Consider the following 20,041-nt stretch of genomic DNA (forward strand, 5'->3'; position numbering starts at 1 on the left):
ACGGCAGCAAAACAAAACAATGTGTGTTCACGCTTGTGCGCTGTTCTCTGATTGGTTGTTTCACGGGCACGATACCAGTGGACAGCTACGGGGGCTGATACTGGACATGGTTAAACTCTATATTTTATCAGTATCACTGCCCTGGGCTTTGACACAGTATCATTTGGGCCTTTTCCCGTATCATTCGTGGGCGGTTTCTAGGGTACAGGGACAATTAATACTGTAGTATGTGATAATTTAGAGTAGTCAGTGTACAGCTTGTATAGCTTTACTGGTATTATCAAAACAGCCGGCAACACAAGTAAGAGCAATGTGATCTTATTCCTCTTGGACATGGAATTCCCTAGATTAGATTATAATAATTCCGACTACTGTTAAGCTCATGCAAGAGCCAAATAAAAGTGGGACCTGTTTTGTGCTTCAATACCCCAATGAAGCCAACGTATCCTCCATTATCGTATTTCATCATCAGTTTTGCTTCTGCTCACAGGAGAGCTCGGCCCAGCAGTGCCTGCAGCCGTCCAAGATCCACGTACTCATCCTGGTTCTCCACGGAGGCAATATCCTCGACACGGGCGGCGGCGAACATAGCGGCAAGCAAGCCGACGTCAACACCATCAGCACGGCTTTCGAGACGGTCATGCGTGTTCACTACCCGGCCGCTCTCGGACGTCTCGCCATCCGCCTGGTCCCGTGTCCCGCCATCTGCGCTGAGGCCTTCTCGCTGGTGTCCAAGTAAGACGGCGCTCATAGCTGCTTCAGTGCTTCTTGGTGTTCCTCTACAAGCTGGTTTAGGATCTGTTACATTTGTGCAACAATCAATCCTGATCATCATTAGGGTTTTGTAGTTCCAGCTGGGATAGGCTCCAGCATACAAGCGACCTTAGTGAGGATAAGCGGCATATAATACCATGCCCAGTTAGTAATGCTGCATATGGCAATTGGCATTCCCTGTCACAGTATTCCTCACTTTTTTATTTTTATTTTTTAATTCCAAGCAGCATACCATGCACTTTTGTAACTAATCCAGCGTAATACTGCTTCCACTTTCTGTGTCTTTGTCACCCACTTCCACAATTTGACAATTTTGATACCAGAACAGTGCTCACGTTTTTTTTTTTTTTTGCAAATTTGAGGGGGGAAAAAAATCAAATTAACTTTATTTGTATAGCACTTTTCCTGCAAAGACATGCAACAAAGTGCTTTACAGAATTAAAAACAATTACTAAGACAGTCCCTAGACACACACACACACACACACACACACACACAATCACACACAGTAGGGAGACATGGCATGGCACTGAGGATCAAGGAAACGCCACCTTTGGGGCCGTCCACACTGGGAGGAGCCGCAGGCCGTGCCATCGGGGGACCAGCACCCGGGCCCCCCGACTCCGACAGACGGGCGGTCCCCCACATTAAAGGGAGGAACCCCCAGCCGACCGGGTCGAAAGGACCCAAGGATGGCATCCCCCTGACACAGCCCCCAGTGTGGAGGACCCCCCTGAGGAAACACTGGAGTTAAAAGCTATAAGACTAAAAGCATAAAATAGGACTAAAAAATAAAAACATAAGAAAAGTTTAAAAATATTAGTTAAAAGCCTGATTAAAAAGGTGTGTCTTTAATCGTTTTTAAAAAATATCAACAGTCTCCGCGGTCCTGAGGCTCTCCGGCAGGCTGTTCCACAGGTGGGGGCCATAGTGGCTAAATGCTGCCTCACCGTGGGTTTTTGTTCTGGGTTTTGGTATAGCTAAAAGGCCAGTGCCGGAGGACCACAGGGTCCTGGGGGGTTGATATGGTAAAAGCAGATCAGATAAATAAGAAGGTGCAAGGCCGTTAAGACATTTAAAAACCAGTAAGGCTGTCAATCATGAGTTTCTGAATCCTAACAGCATGACTATTCCACTGCACTGTAGTAATACATCTTCTGAGTTTCAGCATCTGAACATGATATAATATTTATTTATCTTATTTTTATAACTTTATTCTCCTAACATTTTGACATTATTCTTGTGAAATTACTGTTCTTGTCTTCCAGTTTTGTTTTTTTAGTTTTCTTGTTTAATTTCCCTGTTAAATTCCTGTTTTATTCTCTGGATTTTTATTTTTTTTATTATTATCATGGTATGACTTCATCCCAAAGTATTTTATTTTTTATATTTATTCTTTGAATATAACAACATTTGTACCCTAATTGCACATTAATTGTTTAGTTGTTTTCTCACAATATTACATCTTTTAGTTCTTTGTTTCAAATCTATGCTTCTAAACTAATTATTCCCTCATATTACTTTTTTGAATTTATTTATCGTATTTTTATAACTTAATTCTAATATTATTGACATTATTCTTGTGAAATTACTGTTCTTGTTGTCCATTTTTTTTTGTTTTTTTTTTTGTTTTCCTGTTTAATTCCTGTTTTATTCTCTGGATTTTTATTTTTTATTATTATCATGGTATGGCTTCATCCCAAAGTAATTTTTTTTTATATTTATTCTTTGAATATAACAGCATTTGTATCCTAATTGCACATTAATTGTTTAGTTCTTTTCTCACAATATTACATCTTTTAGTTCTTTGTTTCAAATCTATGCTTCTAAACTAATTATTCCCTCATATTACTTTTTTGAATTTATTTATCGTATTTTTATAACTTAATTCTAATATTATTGACATTATTCTTGTGAAATTACTGTTCTTGTTGTCCGTTTTTTTTGTTTTCCTGTTTAATTCCTGTTTTATTCTCTGGATTTTTATTTTTTATTATTATCATGGTATGACTTCATCCCAAAGTATTTTTTTTATATTTATTATTTGAATATAACAGCATTTGTACCCTAATTGCACATTAATTGTTTAGTTGTTTTCTCACAATATTAATTTTTTTTTTTTTTTAATTTTTTTTCTAATTCATAGCAGCGGCAATCTATAATTCTTAACAACACGCAGCATACCATACATTAGCGTGACTCTCCAGCAACTACTTCTAACTTTAAGATGGCATCTGGGTAAAAATCAGTTCGCCAATCATAACTAGAGTGTTAGCATTCCTTATGTAGAGTCCAATAAAAATGTGTCATCTTCTGCGGCAGCCTGAGCCCATACAGCTACGATGAAGGCTGTCTGTCCAGCATCCAAGATCACATCCCGTTGGCGGCTTTACCCCTCCTGGCCACCTCGTCGCCACAATACCAGGATGCCGTGGCCACCGTCATCGTCAGAGCCAACCAGGTGTTTGCCGACTTTATCAAGTCTCTAGATGGGGCCGCTTTCTCGGGCCAGGTTGGTTACCGCACCTTCATATTGCTGTTTTTTGTACTTTTTCTATTGTTGTCATTGGTTCCTGAAGCAATTACATTGAGGCTGAATATTTGCTTTCAGGTCTGCCTCATCGGGGACTGTGTAGGAGGAATATTAGGGTTCGATGCTCTATGCAGCAGCAACCAGACGGTCAATGAAAGCCAGAACAGCAGCCGCAGGGGCAGTATAGTCAGTGTCCAGGTAAGAAAGAGGCAACTTCTACACAAGCATCTGAACATCTCACATTTGTGTGTGTCATTACACGCAGGACCAGGACCTCCTCTCTCCAGGCACCATTATGAATTTCGGACCAGGTTCCGCCTCACCGACGCTGGAGGGCAGCCGCCACTTGAGTCGCAGTAACATCGATATCCCTCGTACGATGTCGGGCGAGGAGAACAAGAGACAACTGGCACGCAAGAGGAGCGACTCCTCCACCTACGAGCTGGACACCATAAAGCAGCATCAGGCCTTCCTGTCCAGGTACGTAGACGCTGAAGGACAATGCTGGTCCCTGAATATTATGATAGTCTCCGGCATGATTTTGTATTATCCTTCCAGTTTGCACTCCAGCGTCCTGCGGAGTGATGCCACCTCACGCAGGTCCAGCAGCAGCACCATGCTGGATGGGGGCGCGCAGGGGAAGTTTGAATTTGAAGTGTCCGACTTTTTCCTCTTCGGCTCTCCGTTGGGGTTGGTGCTGGCTCTGAGGAAGACGGTCATTCCAATGCTAGATGGTAAGCCGCAGTACTGGAGTCGTAACAATCTCAGTTTATGTTAAGGCGGGGGTGGCCAACCCTTTTTCCACTGAGGGTCACATCAAAAATACACTTAAAAAATACATTTTATCTAAATGCATATCAATTTTGGAACTAAGGGTCATCGTTTCATTTTTAAAATAATATACAGTTACAAATACCTTAGTTTTTGCATGTATGAACTTCATTTTGGGTCCTTGAAGTCCTTATATTGCACTTCTTTGCTCATTGTTGTGTTTTAATTTTTTTTCCCATCTTTATTCTCTGGATTTTTTTAAATTATTATTATCATGGTATGACTTTATCCCAAAGTATTTTATTTTTTATATTTATTTACATACACTACCGTTCAAAAGTTTGGGGTCACTTAGAAATTTCCTTATTTTTTTAAGAAAAGCACTGTTTTTTTCAACGAAGATAACTTTAAACTAATCAGAAATACACTCTATACATTGTTAATGTGGTAAATGACTATTCTAGCTGCAAATGTCTGGTTTTTAGTGTAATATCTACATAGGTGTATAGAGGCCTATTTCCAGCAACTATCACTCCAGTGTTCTAATGGTACAATGTGTTTGCTCATTGCGTCAAAAGGCTAATGGATGATTAGAAAACCCTTGTGCAATCATGTTGGCATAGCTGAAAACAGTTTAGCTGGTTAGAGACTCTATGAAACTGACCTTCCTTTGAGCAGGTTGAGTATCTGGAGCATCACGTTTGTGGGATCGATTAAACGCTCAAAATGACCAGAAAAAGAGAACTTTCATGTGAAACTCGACAGTCTATTCTTGTTCTTAGAAATGAAGGCTATTCCATGCAAGAAATTGCCAAGAAACTGAAGATTTCCTACAACGGTGTGTACTACTCCCTTCAGAGAACAGCACAAACAGGCTCTAACCAGAGTAGAAAGAGAAGTGGGAGGCCCCGCTGCACATCTAAGCAAGAAGATAAGTACATTAGAGTCTCTAGTTTGAGAAATAGACGCCTCACAGGTCCTCAACTGGCAGCTTCATTAAATAGTACCCGCAAAACGCCAGTGTCAACATCTACAGTGAAGAGGCGACTCCGGGATGCTGGCCTTCAGGGCAGAGTGGCAAAGAAAAAACCATATCTGAGACTGGCCAATAAAAGAAAAAGATTAATATGGGCAAAAGAACACAGACATTGGACAGAGGAAGATTGGAAAAAAGTGTTATGGACGGACGAATCAAAGTTTGAGGTGTTTGGATCACACAGAAGAACATTTGTGAGACGCAGAACAACTGAAAAGATGCTGGAAGAGTGCCTGACACCATCTGTCAAGCAAGGTGGGGGTAACGTGATGGTCTGGGGTTGCTTTGGTGCTGGTAAGGTGGGAGATTTGTTCAAGGTAAAAGGGATTTTGAATAAGGAAGGCTATCACTCCATTTTGCAACGCCATGCCATACCCTGTGGACAGCGCTTGATTGGAGCCAATTTCATCCTACAACAGGACAATGACCCAAAGCACACCTCCAAATTGTGCAAGAACTATTTAGAGAAGAAGCAGGCAGCTGGTATTCTATCTGTAATGGAGTGGCCAGCGCAGTCACCAGATCTAAACCCCATTGAGCTGTTGTGGGAGCAGCTTGACCGTATGGTACGCAAGAAGTGCCCATCCAGCCAATCCAACTTGTGGGAGGTGCTTCTAGAAGTGTGGGGTGAAATTTCTCCAGATTACCTCAACAAATTAACAGCTAGAATGCCAAAGGTCTGCAATGCTGTCATTGCTGCAAATGGAGGATTCTTTGACGAAAGCAAAGTTTGAAGGAAAAAAATATTATTTCAAATACAAATCATTATTTCTAACCTTATCAATGTCTTGACTATATTTTCTATTCATTTTAAAACTCATGTGGTAAATAAAAGTGTGACTTTTCATGGAAAACACAAAATTGTCTGGGTGACCCCAAACTTTTGAACGGTAGTGTAAGTATTTTTGCTGTATTCTTTGAATATAACAGCATTTGTACTCTAATTAATTATTTTGTTGTTTTCTCACAATATTCCATCTTTTAGTTCTTTGTTTCAAATCTATGCTTCTAAACTAATTTTTACCTCTTATTACGTTACTCTTATCAAATTTTCGAATTCATTTATCTTATTTCTATAACTTAATTCTCCTAACATTTTGACATTATTCTTGTGGAATTACTGTTCTTGTCTTGCAGTTTTGTTTTTTTTGTTATTTTGTTTTCCCGTTTAATTTTCCTGTTTAATTCCTGTTTTTTTCTCTGAATTTTTTATTTTTTTATTACTATCATGGTACGACTTCATCCCAAAGTAATTTATTTTTTATATTTATTCTTTGAATATAACAGCATTTGTACCCTAATTGCACATTAATTGTTTAGTTGTTTTCTCACAATATTACATCTTTTAGTTCTTTGTTTCAAATCTATGCTTCTAAACTAATTATTCCTTCATATTACTTTTTTGAATTTATTTATCTTATTTTTAACTTAATTCTCCTAATATTTTGACATTATTCTTGTAAAATTACTGTTATTGTCTTCCAGTTTTTTTTTTGTTTTCCTGTTTAATTCCTGTTTTATCCTCTGGATTTTTTTTTTAATTATTATCATGGTATGACTTCATCCCAAAGTATTTTATTTTTTATATTTATTCTTTGAATATAACAGCATTTGTACCCTAATTGCACATTAATTGTTTAGTTGTTTTCTCACAATATTACATCTTTTAGTTCTTTGTTTCAAATCTATGCTTCTAAACTAATTATTCCTTCATATTACTTTTTTGAATTTATTTATCTTATTTTTAACTTAATTCTCCTAATATTTTGACATTATTCTTGTAAAATTACTGTTATTGTCTTCCAGTTTTTTTTTTGTTTTCCTGTTTAATTCCTGTTTTATCCTCTGGATTTTTTTTTTAAATTATTATCATGGTATGACTTCATCCCAAAGTATTTTATTTTTTATATTTATTCTTTGAATATAACAGCATTTGTACCCTAATTGCACATTAATTGTTAGGGTTAGGGTTAGTTGTTTTCTCACAATATTACATCTTTTAGTTCTTTGTTTCAAATCTATGCTTCTAAACAAATTTTTCCCTCATATTACTTTTTTGAATTTATCTTATTTTTATAACTTTATTCTCCTAATATTTTGACATTATTCTTGTGAAATTACTCTTCTTGTCCCCCAGTTTTGTTTTTTAGTTTTCCTGTTTAATTATATTTTTGAAATGTGCCGACTGCCATTAAAAATCCAATTGGCCCCTAGAACCGCACTTTGGACACCCCTGCTTTTTCTGTCATTGTGCTTTTAGGTGGCATTGTTGACACATACTGTTGGCTATAATGCATGCCTACCCAAAGCATTATATTAGGGCATTTAGAAAGTTGATCATGCACTGAATATTAAGTGAGATAGTGCATCATATTGAATATTTTGCTCCTCTAATGTTGAGCTAATTCATGAATCAAAAGTGAGCAGAGTGTCTGTGACAGTTAAGCATGTTCTCATGTCTTTTGCGTCTGTGCATCGCCCCCCCCCCCAGTGGCCCAGCTGCGTCCCGCCTGTCAGCAGGTGTACAACTTGTTCCATCCTGCCGATCCTTCCGCTTCCCGCCTGGAGCCTCTGCTGGAGAGGAAGTTCCACCTGTTACCTCCCTTCAACGTGCCCAGATACCAGCGCTTCCCCCTGGGGGATGGAAATTCGGCTCTGCTGGGTGAGCACCCCCCTCCCCACCACTGTGACGTACTCATTCTGGTAGACGCGCTAAAAATAGCCTTGCTTAAACATATGCAGTCACGACTGCCATGTGTTTCTTGCCTTACAGTACACACACATAGACACAAATAAGACACTGCAACGTTTGAGTGTTGTCTTGTTTTTCCATCATCATGCCCTAAAAATGTTTTTGTGGCACACTGTATGCATTATCTCACGGGAAAAATGCCACATTTTTCTTCTGTTTGTGCTTCAGCGTCTCTTGTGAAGCATTTAATTCATACAAACCTCCCGACTGCGTGTGTGTGTGTGGCTTCAAGGAGCGCTATTGCTCACTTTACCCACTTTTTACATATACGCTCGAACTCTGCGCTTGTCCAATGTAATAGATGTCACATACAGTTGTCCCTCTTTTATTGCTGATAATTGGTTCCAGACCTGGCCGCCATAAGTGAATTTCCGCAAAATAGGATTCAATATTATTAAAGTTAATATTTTTGTAGTTGTGGCACACAAAACCCGTTGACTATCTTCTAAATTCAGTTTTTAACATAATTAGAGCCCTCTAGATATGAAATAACACCCCTATAATCACCTTTACATTTGCATTAGCCATTATAGCAAATATAATAAGAGAAAATAAGAACAGAACAGAAGCCTGTGTTATTATGATTATTATGTTATTCAAATCAAATCAACTTTATTTGTATAGCACTTTTCCTGCAAAGACATGCAACACACAGTGCTTTACAGAATTAAAACAATTACCACAATTAAAAGGAAAAAGCAAAGAAACAAAAGAAAGCCCCTCCTTCACTGTTCTCAAATATCGTACTTTTTATTTTTCTACACAAAATAAGATGAAAAATAAATAAACAAATCAAGAATAAAGACAATCAATCAATCAGTAATAAATAAATAAATATAATAATAATAAAACGGCAAATAATAAAAACTTAAGAAACCACATATAGTTGGTGGGTAGACAAATTATTTTTTTCAGATTAAAATGAACAAAGCATTATTAGAGCCCTGTAGACATGACAAAACACGACTATAGTCACATTTATACTCTTTTTATTTACAACATATTGCGCAACTGCAGGGTCTTGAGACAGATGCTAACTCGCAAACTAGAGAGCTAGCGACCTAAACGGTAGCCTTCAAGTTATTTCCTTTAAACTTAAATAGCCAAAAACTTACCACTTCCACACGGATAGGGAGGATAACTATTAAGTTATTTAACCTTTAACATGAACATTAATCAAACGTAGTAATTATTTCTGGGTACATGATACCATACAGCATCCATATCAAACTTGCACGGGCCGCACTAACATTAAACTTTCATATCAAGGCGGGGGCCTCAAACTAGTCCCGCGGGCCGCGTGTTTAAGACCCCCTGCCCTACAGGTAATGTCTTATGCAGCACTTTGGCACACCAAAAAGCAAACATTTATTTTGGTAATCAGGTTGATCTCCATGAATGTTTAATCATTAATAACATTCAAGCCACAGAAGTTCAAAAAGACAAGCACTCCACTAAGGCCTTGACTTGCCTTTCTGTCTCTTTCTTGCTTCATATGTTTTTGTGTCTTCCTTGTCCTCCTCTCTTCCTCTGACCTCTGACCTCCCTCTGTAGTGGAGACAGTCCAGAGCAACGCTCAGCTGCTACTTGACAGCGGGCCCCCTCTGTCGCTTCGCTGTCAGGAGACCATCAGCGAGACGTGCATCCCCGTGCCGGTGCTAAACTGGCAGGAGGGTGGCCTCAAAGCCATACCCGTCACTCTGGAGTGTGTGTAGCCTCTCCCGTCACCTGCTTCCCCTCCGTCGTCCTCGCTCGCTTATCATCTTCATGTTGTCCCGTTCCCCTTATTGTGTCCACCTCAGTCAAAATATATGAATGTGGTACTACTCTAAATGCTCCAATTAACGCCACAAATCACTTAACCGCAGTCGCCGGGCGAATGGTCCACAAAAGCAAATGCCCACTGAGGTCTCCAATTAGCACCAGGCTAAACAATATTAGCATTAACTCCTGTGGCTGAAGGCAATGTATTTTTTTTAAACTCCACAGATGGCATTTGACGTATCAGGAGTGGTTAGCATCCAGCGTCTGCATGCTCATTATGCGTGTCACACCTTGCCGTGAACTCATCACCGCTACTAATGCTTAATGCAGCATTGGTTCTGTTGCTGCTGTGTTATGCAATATACTGGTTCCCAAATGACAGCTATGGTTTCCTTTCCACTTAGAATCAATTAATTCATTCATTAATGACTCAAATTTAGGACATAACTGTCTCTCTCCAATTAAGGCCTCAGCCTCTTATGCTCTAGGTCAGGGGTCTCAAACTCAATTTACTTGGGGGGCCACTGGAGCTAGGGTCTGGGTGAGACTGGGCCGCATCAGGTTTTCCAAAAAAAACACATTTATTAAAAACAAAAATTTAAAAAACTTCGCTTTGGTTCTAATTTTCTACAAGAAAAGCTCTGATAAAAAATTCCACTGTTCTCAGATATCTTAATTTTTATTTTTCTACACAAAATAAGATGAAAAATAAATAAACTAATCAAGAATAAAGAAAATCAATCAATCAGTAATAGATAAATAATATAATAATAATAAAAACTTAAGAAACCACATATAGTTGGTGGGTAGACAAATTATTTTTTTTCAGATTAAAATGAACAAAGCATTATTAGAGCCCTGTAGACATGACAAAACACAACTATCGTCACATTTATGCTTTTTTTATTTACAACATATTGCGCAACTGCACGGCCTTGAGACACATGCTAACTCGCAAACTCGAGAGCTAGCGACCTAAACGGTAGCCTTCAAGTTATTTCCTTTAAACTTAAATAGCCAAAAACTTACCACTTCCACACGGATAGGGAGGATAACTATTAACAGTTATTTAACCTTTAACATGAACATTAATCAAACGTAATAATTTTTTCTGGGTACATGATACCATACAGCATCCATATCAAACTTGCGCGGGCCGCACTAACATTAAACTTTCATATCAAGGCGGGGGCCTCAAACTAGTGTCCTGCGGGCCACATTTGGCCCGCGGACCGCGTGTTTGAGACCCCTGCTCTAGGTCATTAAACACCCTGGGTATAAGTACAGCATTCGTGGTATTACTATGCTCCATGGTTACCATCATATTAGTGCTTCGCTATCTACTGGATCTGATTGGTCCCAGTAATACAAGGGGATTTGTATCCTGCTAAGCATCTTTGCAACAAGCAATAAAAACGGCCATCAGAACAACAGCACCTTCATGCTAGGTGCAGATAATAATACTTAACACCTGTGTTTTGAATCACAAAGATGTGTTTATTATTGTGGTTGGAGTTTGCAGTGATGTCAAACTGTAAGGAAATATTCATTTTGAATTATTAGTGTGAAGCATTGCTGTACTAAACCACGCATATGTACCTAATGTGGTGGCCATTGAGTGTGACCACATATATTTTTATCGAAGTAACAATTTATTCTAATTGCTGCAACACTCAACATGTAAATGTGTCAAATCTCCTCTGTGGTTATCATCACCTTTGTGTTGTGTGCTGTTGTGTGACGATGCTGTGGTGTGGTGTGCATTTGTACGCAGTGATACTTGTGGTGATGCTTCAGAGGTCATCTGATTTCATAACATGGGACGCCACATTGCTAAAGTTTCCTACCAGACGTCCATCCTCTGAAAGCATCACACCCAAGCCAACCACCCCCGCCCCCTCCCCCCTCATCACTGTGTGAGTGTCCTCCTTGCCCGTGTCTCATGTCTAACGGGATCTCCTTGTTTCGGCTCAATAGCGGATGTTGTTCAGTCTCATGGTGGTGTCTTCATGGAAAGTTCGTACCCCTCATCCCCCGTAATGGGCCCCTTCTCGCGGGGCCAGCGGCGAGCCAGTGAGGTCAGCATTGCCAGCCAAGTGTCAGGAATGGCAGACAGTTACACTGCCAGCAACATAGCCAACAGTAAGTGTTCTCAATGCCAAACGGTCTACCCCACCCTACACACACACACACACACACACACACACACTCTACTCTTCCTACCTCTATTCTATCCAGAACCTTCCACACTAGGGATGGGCATCCTTCTTTGCTGGGAAGATGAATGATCGTTTACTTATTTGGTTATGTATTTACCGTGTAGAAGTCTTGCGCCACCATCAGATGTATTGTTGTAGATATGCTGCACGGTGTTCGAGTGGTTAGCGCACAGACCTCACAGCTAGAAGACCCGAGTTCAATTCCACTCTCGGCCATCTCTGTGTGGAGTTTGCATGTTCTCCCCGTCCGGGTACTGCGGTTTCCTCCCACATTCCAAAAACATGCTAGGTTAATTGTCGACTCCAAATTGTCCATAGGTATGAATGTGAGTGTGAATGGTTGTTTGTCTATATGTGCCCTGTGATTGGCTGGCCACCAGTCCAGGGTGTACCTCGCCTCAAGACAGCTGGGATCGGCTCCAGCACCCCCACGACTTTTGTGAAGATAAGCGGTAGAAAATGAATGAATGAATAAATTGAATATTTTGGTAGTTATATTATAGTAATAGGGTTTTTAACATTATTAGAGCCCTCTAGTCATGAAATAACACCCCTATAGTCACCTTTACATTTGTATTACCCAATATTGTAGACATAATCAGAGAAAATATGACATATTATACATAAATACGTTAGCACACGTTAGCAGTTCCTTGCTCACTTCCTGTGGTGGCTATTGTGTCATCATGTAATGGCGGCTTTAAAGGGCTTTACACTCGTATTCCCCAATATAGCAGACATGAGAGTAAATAATCCATTTAAGATGTAAATAAAACTCCAGTTCATGTGTGTCACATTAAATGTGTTCCCTAGGGGGCTTTAGTAACAGGCGGACAGAACAGGAAGTGGCGTCAGAGGTTTTAGCTCCTCGTGGGTTATTGCCCCAACAGTAGCCGGTGTTATTATTATTGTAGGAGCCATGAATGAATTTGGATAGATTTTTGTAGGTGCATGATAGTTTCAATTTGTTATTGTTTATGATGATATTTAGATTTGTTGTGATCACGTGGATAAGGGAAGTAGTCGGCTGGCCACCAGTCCAGGGTGTACCCCGCCTCTCGCCTCAAGACAGCTGGGATAGGCTCCAGCACCCCCGCGACCCTCGCAAGGAAAAGTGTCAGAAAGTGAATGAATGAATGTTTATTGTTTATGATAATATTTAGATTCGTTGTGATCACGTGGATAAGGGAAGTAGTCGGCTGGCCACCAGTCCAGGGTGTACCCCGCCTCTCGCCTCAAGACAGCTGGGATAGGCTCCAGCACCCCCCGCGACCTTCGCGAGGAAAAGCGGCAGAAAATGAATGAATGAATGTTTGTTATTGTTTATGATAATATTTAGATTTGTTGTGATCACGTGGATAAGGGAAGTAGTTGGCTGGCCACCAGTCCAGGGTGTACCCCGCCTCTCGCCTCAAGACAGCTGGGATAGGCTCCAGCACCCTTGTGAGGATAGGCGGTAGAAAATGAATGAATGAATGCTGCATTCTATGTCACTCAGTAGAGAAGAGCGTCGTATTTCTTCCCGTTATATGCCCATCCCTACTCCTCACACACACCTGCTTAGCCAGGTAGACACGAAGACCCCACGTGAATCCTGACCCTCATAGAGCAGGCAGAGGTCTAATGAAAAGAGCGCCCCCTGTCCGCTGTCCACTGTCTCACTCGACGTCACTGTCTTCAATGTTGAATGCATTAATGTAATGCTGCTTGACCAAACCAAGTTGTGTTGTGTTTTATGTGTGATTGTCCCACATACGCACTGTAAGATCTGTCCCACACGCAGCCCCCCCGTCATGGATGATCACGTCTTCTAATAATAATAATTTTGTCACTCAGCTTCCAGATGGACACGCCCGGGCACAGATGTTCACATGCTTCTATTTGTTTTTTTTTCTCCCCTGTAGCCAAAACACAGCAGTTTAATCAATCCAAAAGGGTTGGACTTTTGTCCCAGCTGGCTCTGTCGTCTCAAAGCAAATTCTTCCTGAAAAGCCCCCCGAAATCCCGTAAGAAACAAAAGGCCAAGCAGGCCTTGCCTGAATCCCCCGAGAAAGATCACGCGGCCGAGCTGGACTGGACTGAGACTGAAACATACGGCGGTTTGAATCCCGCTGGCCAGTACGATACCATGCTGTCACCCGGCCTGGACTTTGCTATACGTGACCTGGTCTCGCTGGACTCCCAGGCGGAGGTGGATCAAGGTATTGCACCTGGAAGAAGTCTACAAAAACTCTGTTCTCCAATCCAAACCGTCTTCATCTGTTTCTGTAAAAATGTAACACAGAAATCCAGATGCATTCTTTCCAAATATTCATACTAAATCAAATAACCTTCAATGGGTGTGTCTCTTTTTCCTCGCCTGCTCTTGGATGTTTTTCGGTGTCTAACCTCCACAAAACCTCTCCTTTGGTTAGATGAAGAACTGCTGGGATTTGTGGCGTTTTTTTTTTTTTAACTTCCTCTTTCCCGTGCAACAATTAACAGTTGACTCTTTTGAACGTGACTCCTTGTGCAACCCGACTCACTGCTCACTGCGTCCCAGTTGCAGCACGTTGGTGGGGCACCAAGCGGATGGACTTTGCCCTCTACTGCCCCGACGCTCTGACAGCCTTCCCCACCGTGGCGTTGCCTCATCTCTTCCACGCGTCCTACTGGGAGTCCACCGACGTGGTGTCCTTTCTCTTGAGACAGGTGAGGAAACATTCCCAAGCCCGAATGCTCATTTTCCATTGCATGGCTCTAGAATGAATCAGTAGTGACTGCGGGGTGCTCTGAGGTGGAATCCCTTTTTGATTGACAGTGAATTGAGCGAATCGGCCATTTTGACGATAAACCTCCAATGGAGCATTTACCAAGTTTGTCATTCCATTGTTCTGAACTGATCTTTGTTAAAAACGACTAATGCAGGGGTCTCAAACTCAATTTACCTGGGGGCCACTGGAGCAAGGATCTGGGTGAGACTGGGCCGCATCAGGTTTTCCAAAAAAAAAAACGCATTTATTAAAAACAAAAAAATTTAAAAAACTTCGCTTTGGTTCCAATTTTCTACAAGAAAAGCTCTGATAAAACATTCCACTGTTCTCAAATATCTTACTTTTTATTTTTCTACACAAAATAAGATGAAAAATAAATAAACAAATCAAGAATAAAGAAAATCAATCAATCAGTAATAAATAAATAAATGAAATAATAATAATAATAAAACGGCAAATAATAAAAACTTGAGAAACCACATATAGTTGGTGGGTAGACAAATTATTTTTTTCAGATTAAAATGAACAAAGCATTATTAGAGCCCTGTAGACATGACAAAACACGACTATAGTCACATTTATACTCTTTTTATTTACAACATATTGCGCAACAGCAGGGTCTTGAGACCCATGCTAACTCGCAAACTAGAGAGCTAGCGACCTAAACGGTAGCCTTCAAGTTATTTCCTTTAAACTTAAATAGCCAAAAACTTACCACTTCCACACGGATAGGGAGGATAACTATTAACAGTTATTTAACCTTTAACATGAACATTAATCAAACGTAATAATTTTTTCTGGGTACATGATACCATACAGCATCCATATCAAACTTGCGTGGGCCGCACTAATATTAAACTTTCATATCAAGGCGGGGGCCTCAAACTAGTGTCCTGCGGGCCACATTTGGCCCGCGGGCCGCATATTTGAGACCCCTGGACTAACGTGTTTGTTGTGTCAATCTGTTGAGTGGATTCTTTCCCCAACAGCTGCGGAGCTTCTGCGTCCATCACACAGTAACCTTGCTAGCAGCTCCAGCCGCTCTTCATGGCAGATACTAGAATAAAGACATTTATATGATGTAGGCCAGAAAAAAGAAGCTTCCCCGCCTTGAATGACCAGCAGCTGTCACTGGTATGAATACTACCAGATACTACCAGATAAATGATCTCATTAAGGCATCAGGGAGTGGCTCTACCAACATATGGGTACAGCAAAGCTCTGAATACTGCAGTTTTGTTTTGTTTTACTCTCCTTTTGGATCGAATGTGTCGTAATAGAAGTAAACAGTGAGTAATTAGTTTTCTCCTTTGTGTCTCATCTTCATTGATTTTCTGGTTTGCGCACTTCATTATGAGCTACACCCCGGCCTGTCAATCATCTTACAAATGACTGATGATCTGTTGCAGGTCATGAGACACGAGAACTCCAGTATCCTGGAACTTGACGGAAAAGAAGTGTCCGAGTTTACACCCTCCAAACCACGGGAGAAGTGGCTCCGCAAGAGGACTCACGTGAAGATCAGGGTGAGCGTGGATTCTGACGGTTTTGGGGGTCATCGAGCATGTAAACTCAGGTTGGGAAAAAACCTAAAACAAAGACTATAGTACAGTCATCCTTCGGATATCTTCAAAAATGAATTTATAAACGATAGCTGTTTTGTGGTAGAATACGACTTATTATCAGTAAAAATACATACTGTGTAATGCATATTTCAGCAAATATTGGCTTAAATTAAGGCTTTTCAAGCATAAAAAATGTTGAAATGAACTAAAATACAAATACAAGACAGAAGAAGCTTTCTAATTGTGAATGTATTATTTTGCATTGGCCACTAGGTGTCAGTAATTGTTTGGTGAGATGTGATCGCCGTAACTATTACAGGTTTAAATGATCTCACGACAACCACAATAATAATCATCATAATAATGACACCGGCTACTGTTGGGGCAATAACCCACGAGGAGCTAAAACTCATAGCTGAACCTCTGACGCCACTTCCTGTTCTGTCCGCCCGTTACGAAGGCCCCCTAGGGAACACATTTAATGTGACACACATGAACTGGAGTTTTATTTACATCTTAAATCAGGGGTCTCAAACTCAAATTTACTTGCGGGCCACTGGAGCTAGGGTCTGGGTGAGACTGGGCCGCTTCAGGTTTTCAAAAAAAAAATGCATTTATTAAAAACAAAAATTTTTTTAAAACTTCGCTTTGGTTCCAATTTTCTACAAGAAAAGCTCTGATAAAACATTCCACTGTTCTCAAATATCTTACTTTTTACTTTTAACGTAATAATTTTTTCTGGGTACATGATACCATACAGCATCCATATCAAACTTGCGCGGGCCGCACTAACATTAAACTTTCATATCAAGGCGGGGGCCTCAAACTAGTGTCCTGCGGGCCACATTTGGCCCACGGGCCGCGTGTTTGAGACCCCTGTCTTAAATGGATTATTTACTCTCATGTCTGCTATATTGGGGAATACGAGTGTAAAGCCCTTTAAAGCCGCCATTACATGATGAGACAATAGCCACCACAGGAAGTGAGCAAGGAACTGCTAACGTGTGAGCCTATGTTATCTTATTTATGTCTAATATGTCATATTTTCTCTGATTATGTCTACAATATTGGGTAATACAAATGTAAAGGTGACTATAGGGGTGTTATTTCATGTCTAGAGGGCTCTAATAATGTTAAAAACCTTATTACTATAATATAACTACCAAAATATTCCATTTATTCATTCATTCATTTTCTAACGCTTATCTTCACGAGGGTCGTGGGGGTGCTGGAGCCTATCCCAGCTGTCTTTGGGCGAGAGGCGGGGTACACCCTGGACTGGTGGCCAGCCAATCACAGGGCACATGTAGAGCATGTTACCTAGCATGTTTTTGGAATGTGGGAGGAAACCGGAGTTGCGGGAGGGGGGTGCTAGAGCCTATCCCAGCTATGTTGTTTTGTTTCTCATAATGTTATGACTTTTAAGCAGCTTTTTTTAATATTTTGATATTACTTACGTAAAATTGCATCTGTTTTTTTTTCTTATTTCAACTCTCTTGTCATAATTCTGACTTTATTCCCAGAATAATTTCACTATATTGTCATGACATTGTTTGTTGTCATTGACTTTGTCAACCGCAAAAAAAAAAAAAATTTAACCAAAAATTTTTTTTACCAAATTTTTTTTTACCCGGAGAAAACCCACGCATGCACAAGGAGAACATGTAAACTCCATACAGAGTTGGCTGAGTGTGGGATTGAACTACGGTCTCCTAGCTGTGAGGCCTGCGCACTAGCCACTAGCCCGCCGTGCAGCCCTCCATTTATTAATATTGAATCCTACTTCACGGGAAATTCACTCACCGCGGTTGGATCTGCAGCCAGTTAAATGTGCTAAACCAGGGATGACTGTAGGTAGCAGTACATCACAGCAAATCATAACAACTCCCAGATACTATGAAAGTGGTTTCTCTGTGTGAAATACTTCCTGAATGCCATATTCAAGTGTTTGTGTGTTTTTTTGACAGAATGTGACGGCCAACCACCGCGTGAATGATGCCGTGTTCACTGAAGACTGCCAGCAAGTGGTGACCGGCCGTTTCATGTACGGCCCGCTGGACATGGTCACCTTGGCCGGAGAGAAGGTGACTTCTTGTCTCCACGGCAACACACACCCACACACATTGTGATGAATGTCTGTGACGTGTTTGGTGTCCTCACCCAGGTTGACCTGCACATCATGACTCAGCCGCCATCGGGAGAATGGGTTTACTTCAACACGGAGGTGACCAACAGCAGCGGCCGTGTGTCCTTTGTCCTCCCCAACGACAAACGTCTGGGCGTGGGCGTCTACCCTGTCAAAATGGTCGTTAGGTATGTTAACGATACTGGTCTCCACTTGTGATCCCCCCATTCAACTTGGAGTTCTCTCACATCAGGGGCGACCACACGTTTGCAGACAGCTACCTGACCGTGATCCCTCGTGGTACAGAGTTTGTGGTGTTCAGCATCGACGGCTCCTTTGCCGCTAGCGTCTCCATCATGGGCAGCGACCCCAAAGTGCGGGCGGGAGCTGTTGACGTAGTCAGGTAGAGTCTAGGTCTAGAACTGATGATGATGTTCTGTTTTTTGAAATGATGCATCTGACTCGCTGTGTGCAGGCACTGGCAGGATTTGGGCTATCTGATCATCTACGTGACGGGACGACCTGACATGCAGAAGCAACGCGTGGTGGCTTGGCTGTCGCAGCACAACTTCCCTCACGGCATCGTGTCCTTCTGCGACGGCCTGGTCCACGACCCGCTAAGACACAAGGCTAACTTCCTTAAGTCCTTGACAGAGGTCAGAACACAAGGGGGGTTGCTCTTTGAATCCTACACCGTATGTGCAAAAGTACTGGGACACATGACACTGGGGTGTCCAAGGTGGCCCTTGCATCCTTTCATTTTTCACTATGTGGCCCCCCTCCACTGTTTGCACACCCCGTTTTATCATCCTCTTCTGGTTCTGCTTTCAGGCTCACATGAAGATATTTGCTGGTTACGGTTCAACCAAAGACATCTCGGTCTACACGTCCATCAATCTGCCTGCTTCTCACATCTACATCGTTGGAAGACCCTCCAAGAAGATGCAACACCAGTGTCAGGTATTCATATGGAGTTCAAACCTTCTGAACATTATGTTGTGCTGATGTCCATTTTTATTTTGCGGTGTGAATTGTGCACGGCGATCGAGTGGTTAGTGCGCAGACCTCACAGCTAGGAGACCAGGGTTCAATTCCACCCTCGGGCATCTCTGTGTGGAGTTTGCATGTTCTCCCCCTGTGCATGCGTGGGTTTTCTCCGGGTACTCCGGTTTCCTCCCACATTCCAAAAACATGCTAGGTTAATTGGCCACTCCAAATTGTCCATAGGTATGAATGTGAGTGTGAATGGTTGTTTGTCTATATGTGCCCTGTGATTGGGTGGCCACCAGTCTCCCGAAGACAGCTGGGATAGGCTCCAGCAATGAATGAATGTACACTTACCACTATTATACTAGGTGTTGGCATGCTAATGTTATCATTGCTAGAATGTTAACATTGTCATAGTAGCCTTTTTAGCCATTTTCATAAGTAGACATTTAAAGACGTAGCACTATCATGCTTGTTGTTAGCATGCTAATTTTGGCACTTCAACGTTGCTAGCATGCTAACAGTAGCATAGTAGCATTTTTATACATTTTTATAGCTAGTCAACAGATATAAACACTGAGCACTGTGATGCTATGTGTCTGCATGCTAATGTTAGCATTGCTAGCATTCTAAAATTAGCGATCTCGACATGTAGATAAAATACATACATACATGTCGATAAAATACATCGGCGAACCCACGCGCGTATCAGTCGATAAGTAAGTAAAGTACACAAATATACAAAAAAGAACACAAATATCG

The 20,041-nt window shown here is 41.2% G+C and overlaps 1 protein-coding gene across 8 annotated transcripts in view; it reads left to right on the forward strand.

Annotated features, from left to right (window-relative positions):
- Positions 1–20,041, forward strand: part of LOC131127834 (membrane-associated phosphatidylinositol transfer protein 2-like) — an 81,164-nt gene that overhangs the window by 56,709 nt on the left and 4,414 nt on the right. For 2 of the 8 annotated variants that reach the window (XM_058070109.2, XM_058070110.2), the window contains 16 exons: positions 491–735; positions 3,097–3,286; positions 3,386–3,505; positions 3,573–3,787; positions 3,866–4,041; positions 7,606–7,776; positions 9,421–9,573; positions 11,608–11,772; positions 13,754–14,050; positions 14,392–14,540; positions 16,012–16,128; positions 18,135–18,251; positions 18,332–18,480; positions 18,546–18,695; positions 18,768–18,948; positions 19,124–19,252. In XM_058070109.2, the coding sequence (XP_057926092.2) occupies positions 491–735; positions 3,097–3,286; positions 3,386–3,505; positions 3,573–3,787; positions 3,866–4,041; positions 7,606–7,776; positions 9,421–9,573; positions 11,608–11,772; positions 13,754–14,050; positions 14,392–14,540; positions 16,012–16,128; positions 18,135–18,251; positions 18,332–18,480; positions 18,546–18,695; positions 18,768–18,948; positions 19,124–19,252 (2,724 nt within the window). Of the gene's footprint in view, positions 1–490; positions 736–3,096; positions 3,287–3,385; positions 3,506–3,572; positions 4,042–7,605; positions 7,777–9,420; positions 9,574–11,607; positions 11,773–13,753; positions 14,051–14,391; positions 14,541–16,011; positions 16,129–18,134; positions 18,252–18,331; positions 18,481–18,545; positions 18,696–18,767; positions 18,949–19,123; positions 19,253–20,041 lie in introns of all 8 variants that reach the window. The other 6 variants (XM_078789517.1, XM_078789518.1, XM_058070111.2 and 3 more) reach the window with 5 other exon arrangements.

The sequence above is a fragment of the Doryrhamphus excisus genome, linkage group LG3 (assembly GCF_037039965.1).
Source record: "Doryrhamphus excisus strain RoL-2023G ecotype Guam linkage group LG3, RoL_Dexc_Guam_v1.1, whole genome shotgun sequence".
Classification (NCBI taxonomy): domain Eukaryota; kingdom Metazoa; phylum Chordata; class Actinopteri; order Syngnathiformes; family Syngnathidae; genus Doryrhamphus; species Doryrhamphus excisus.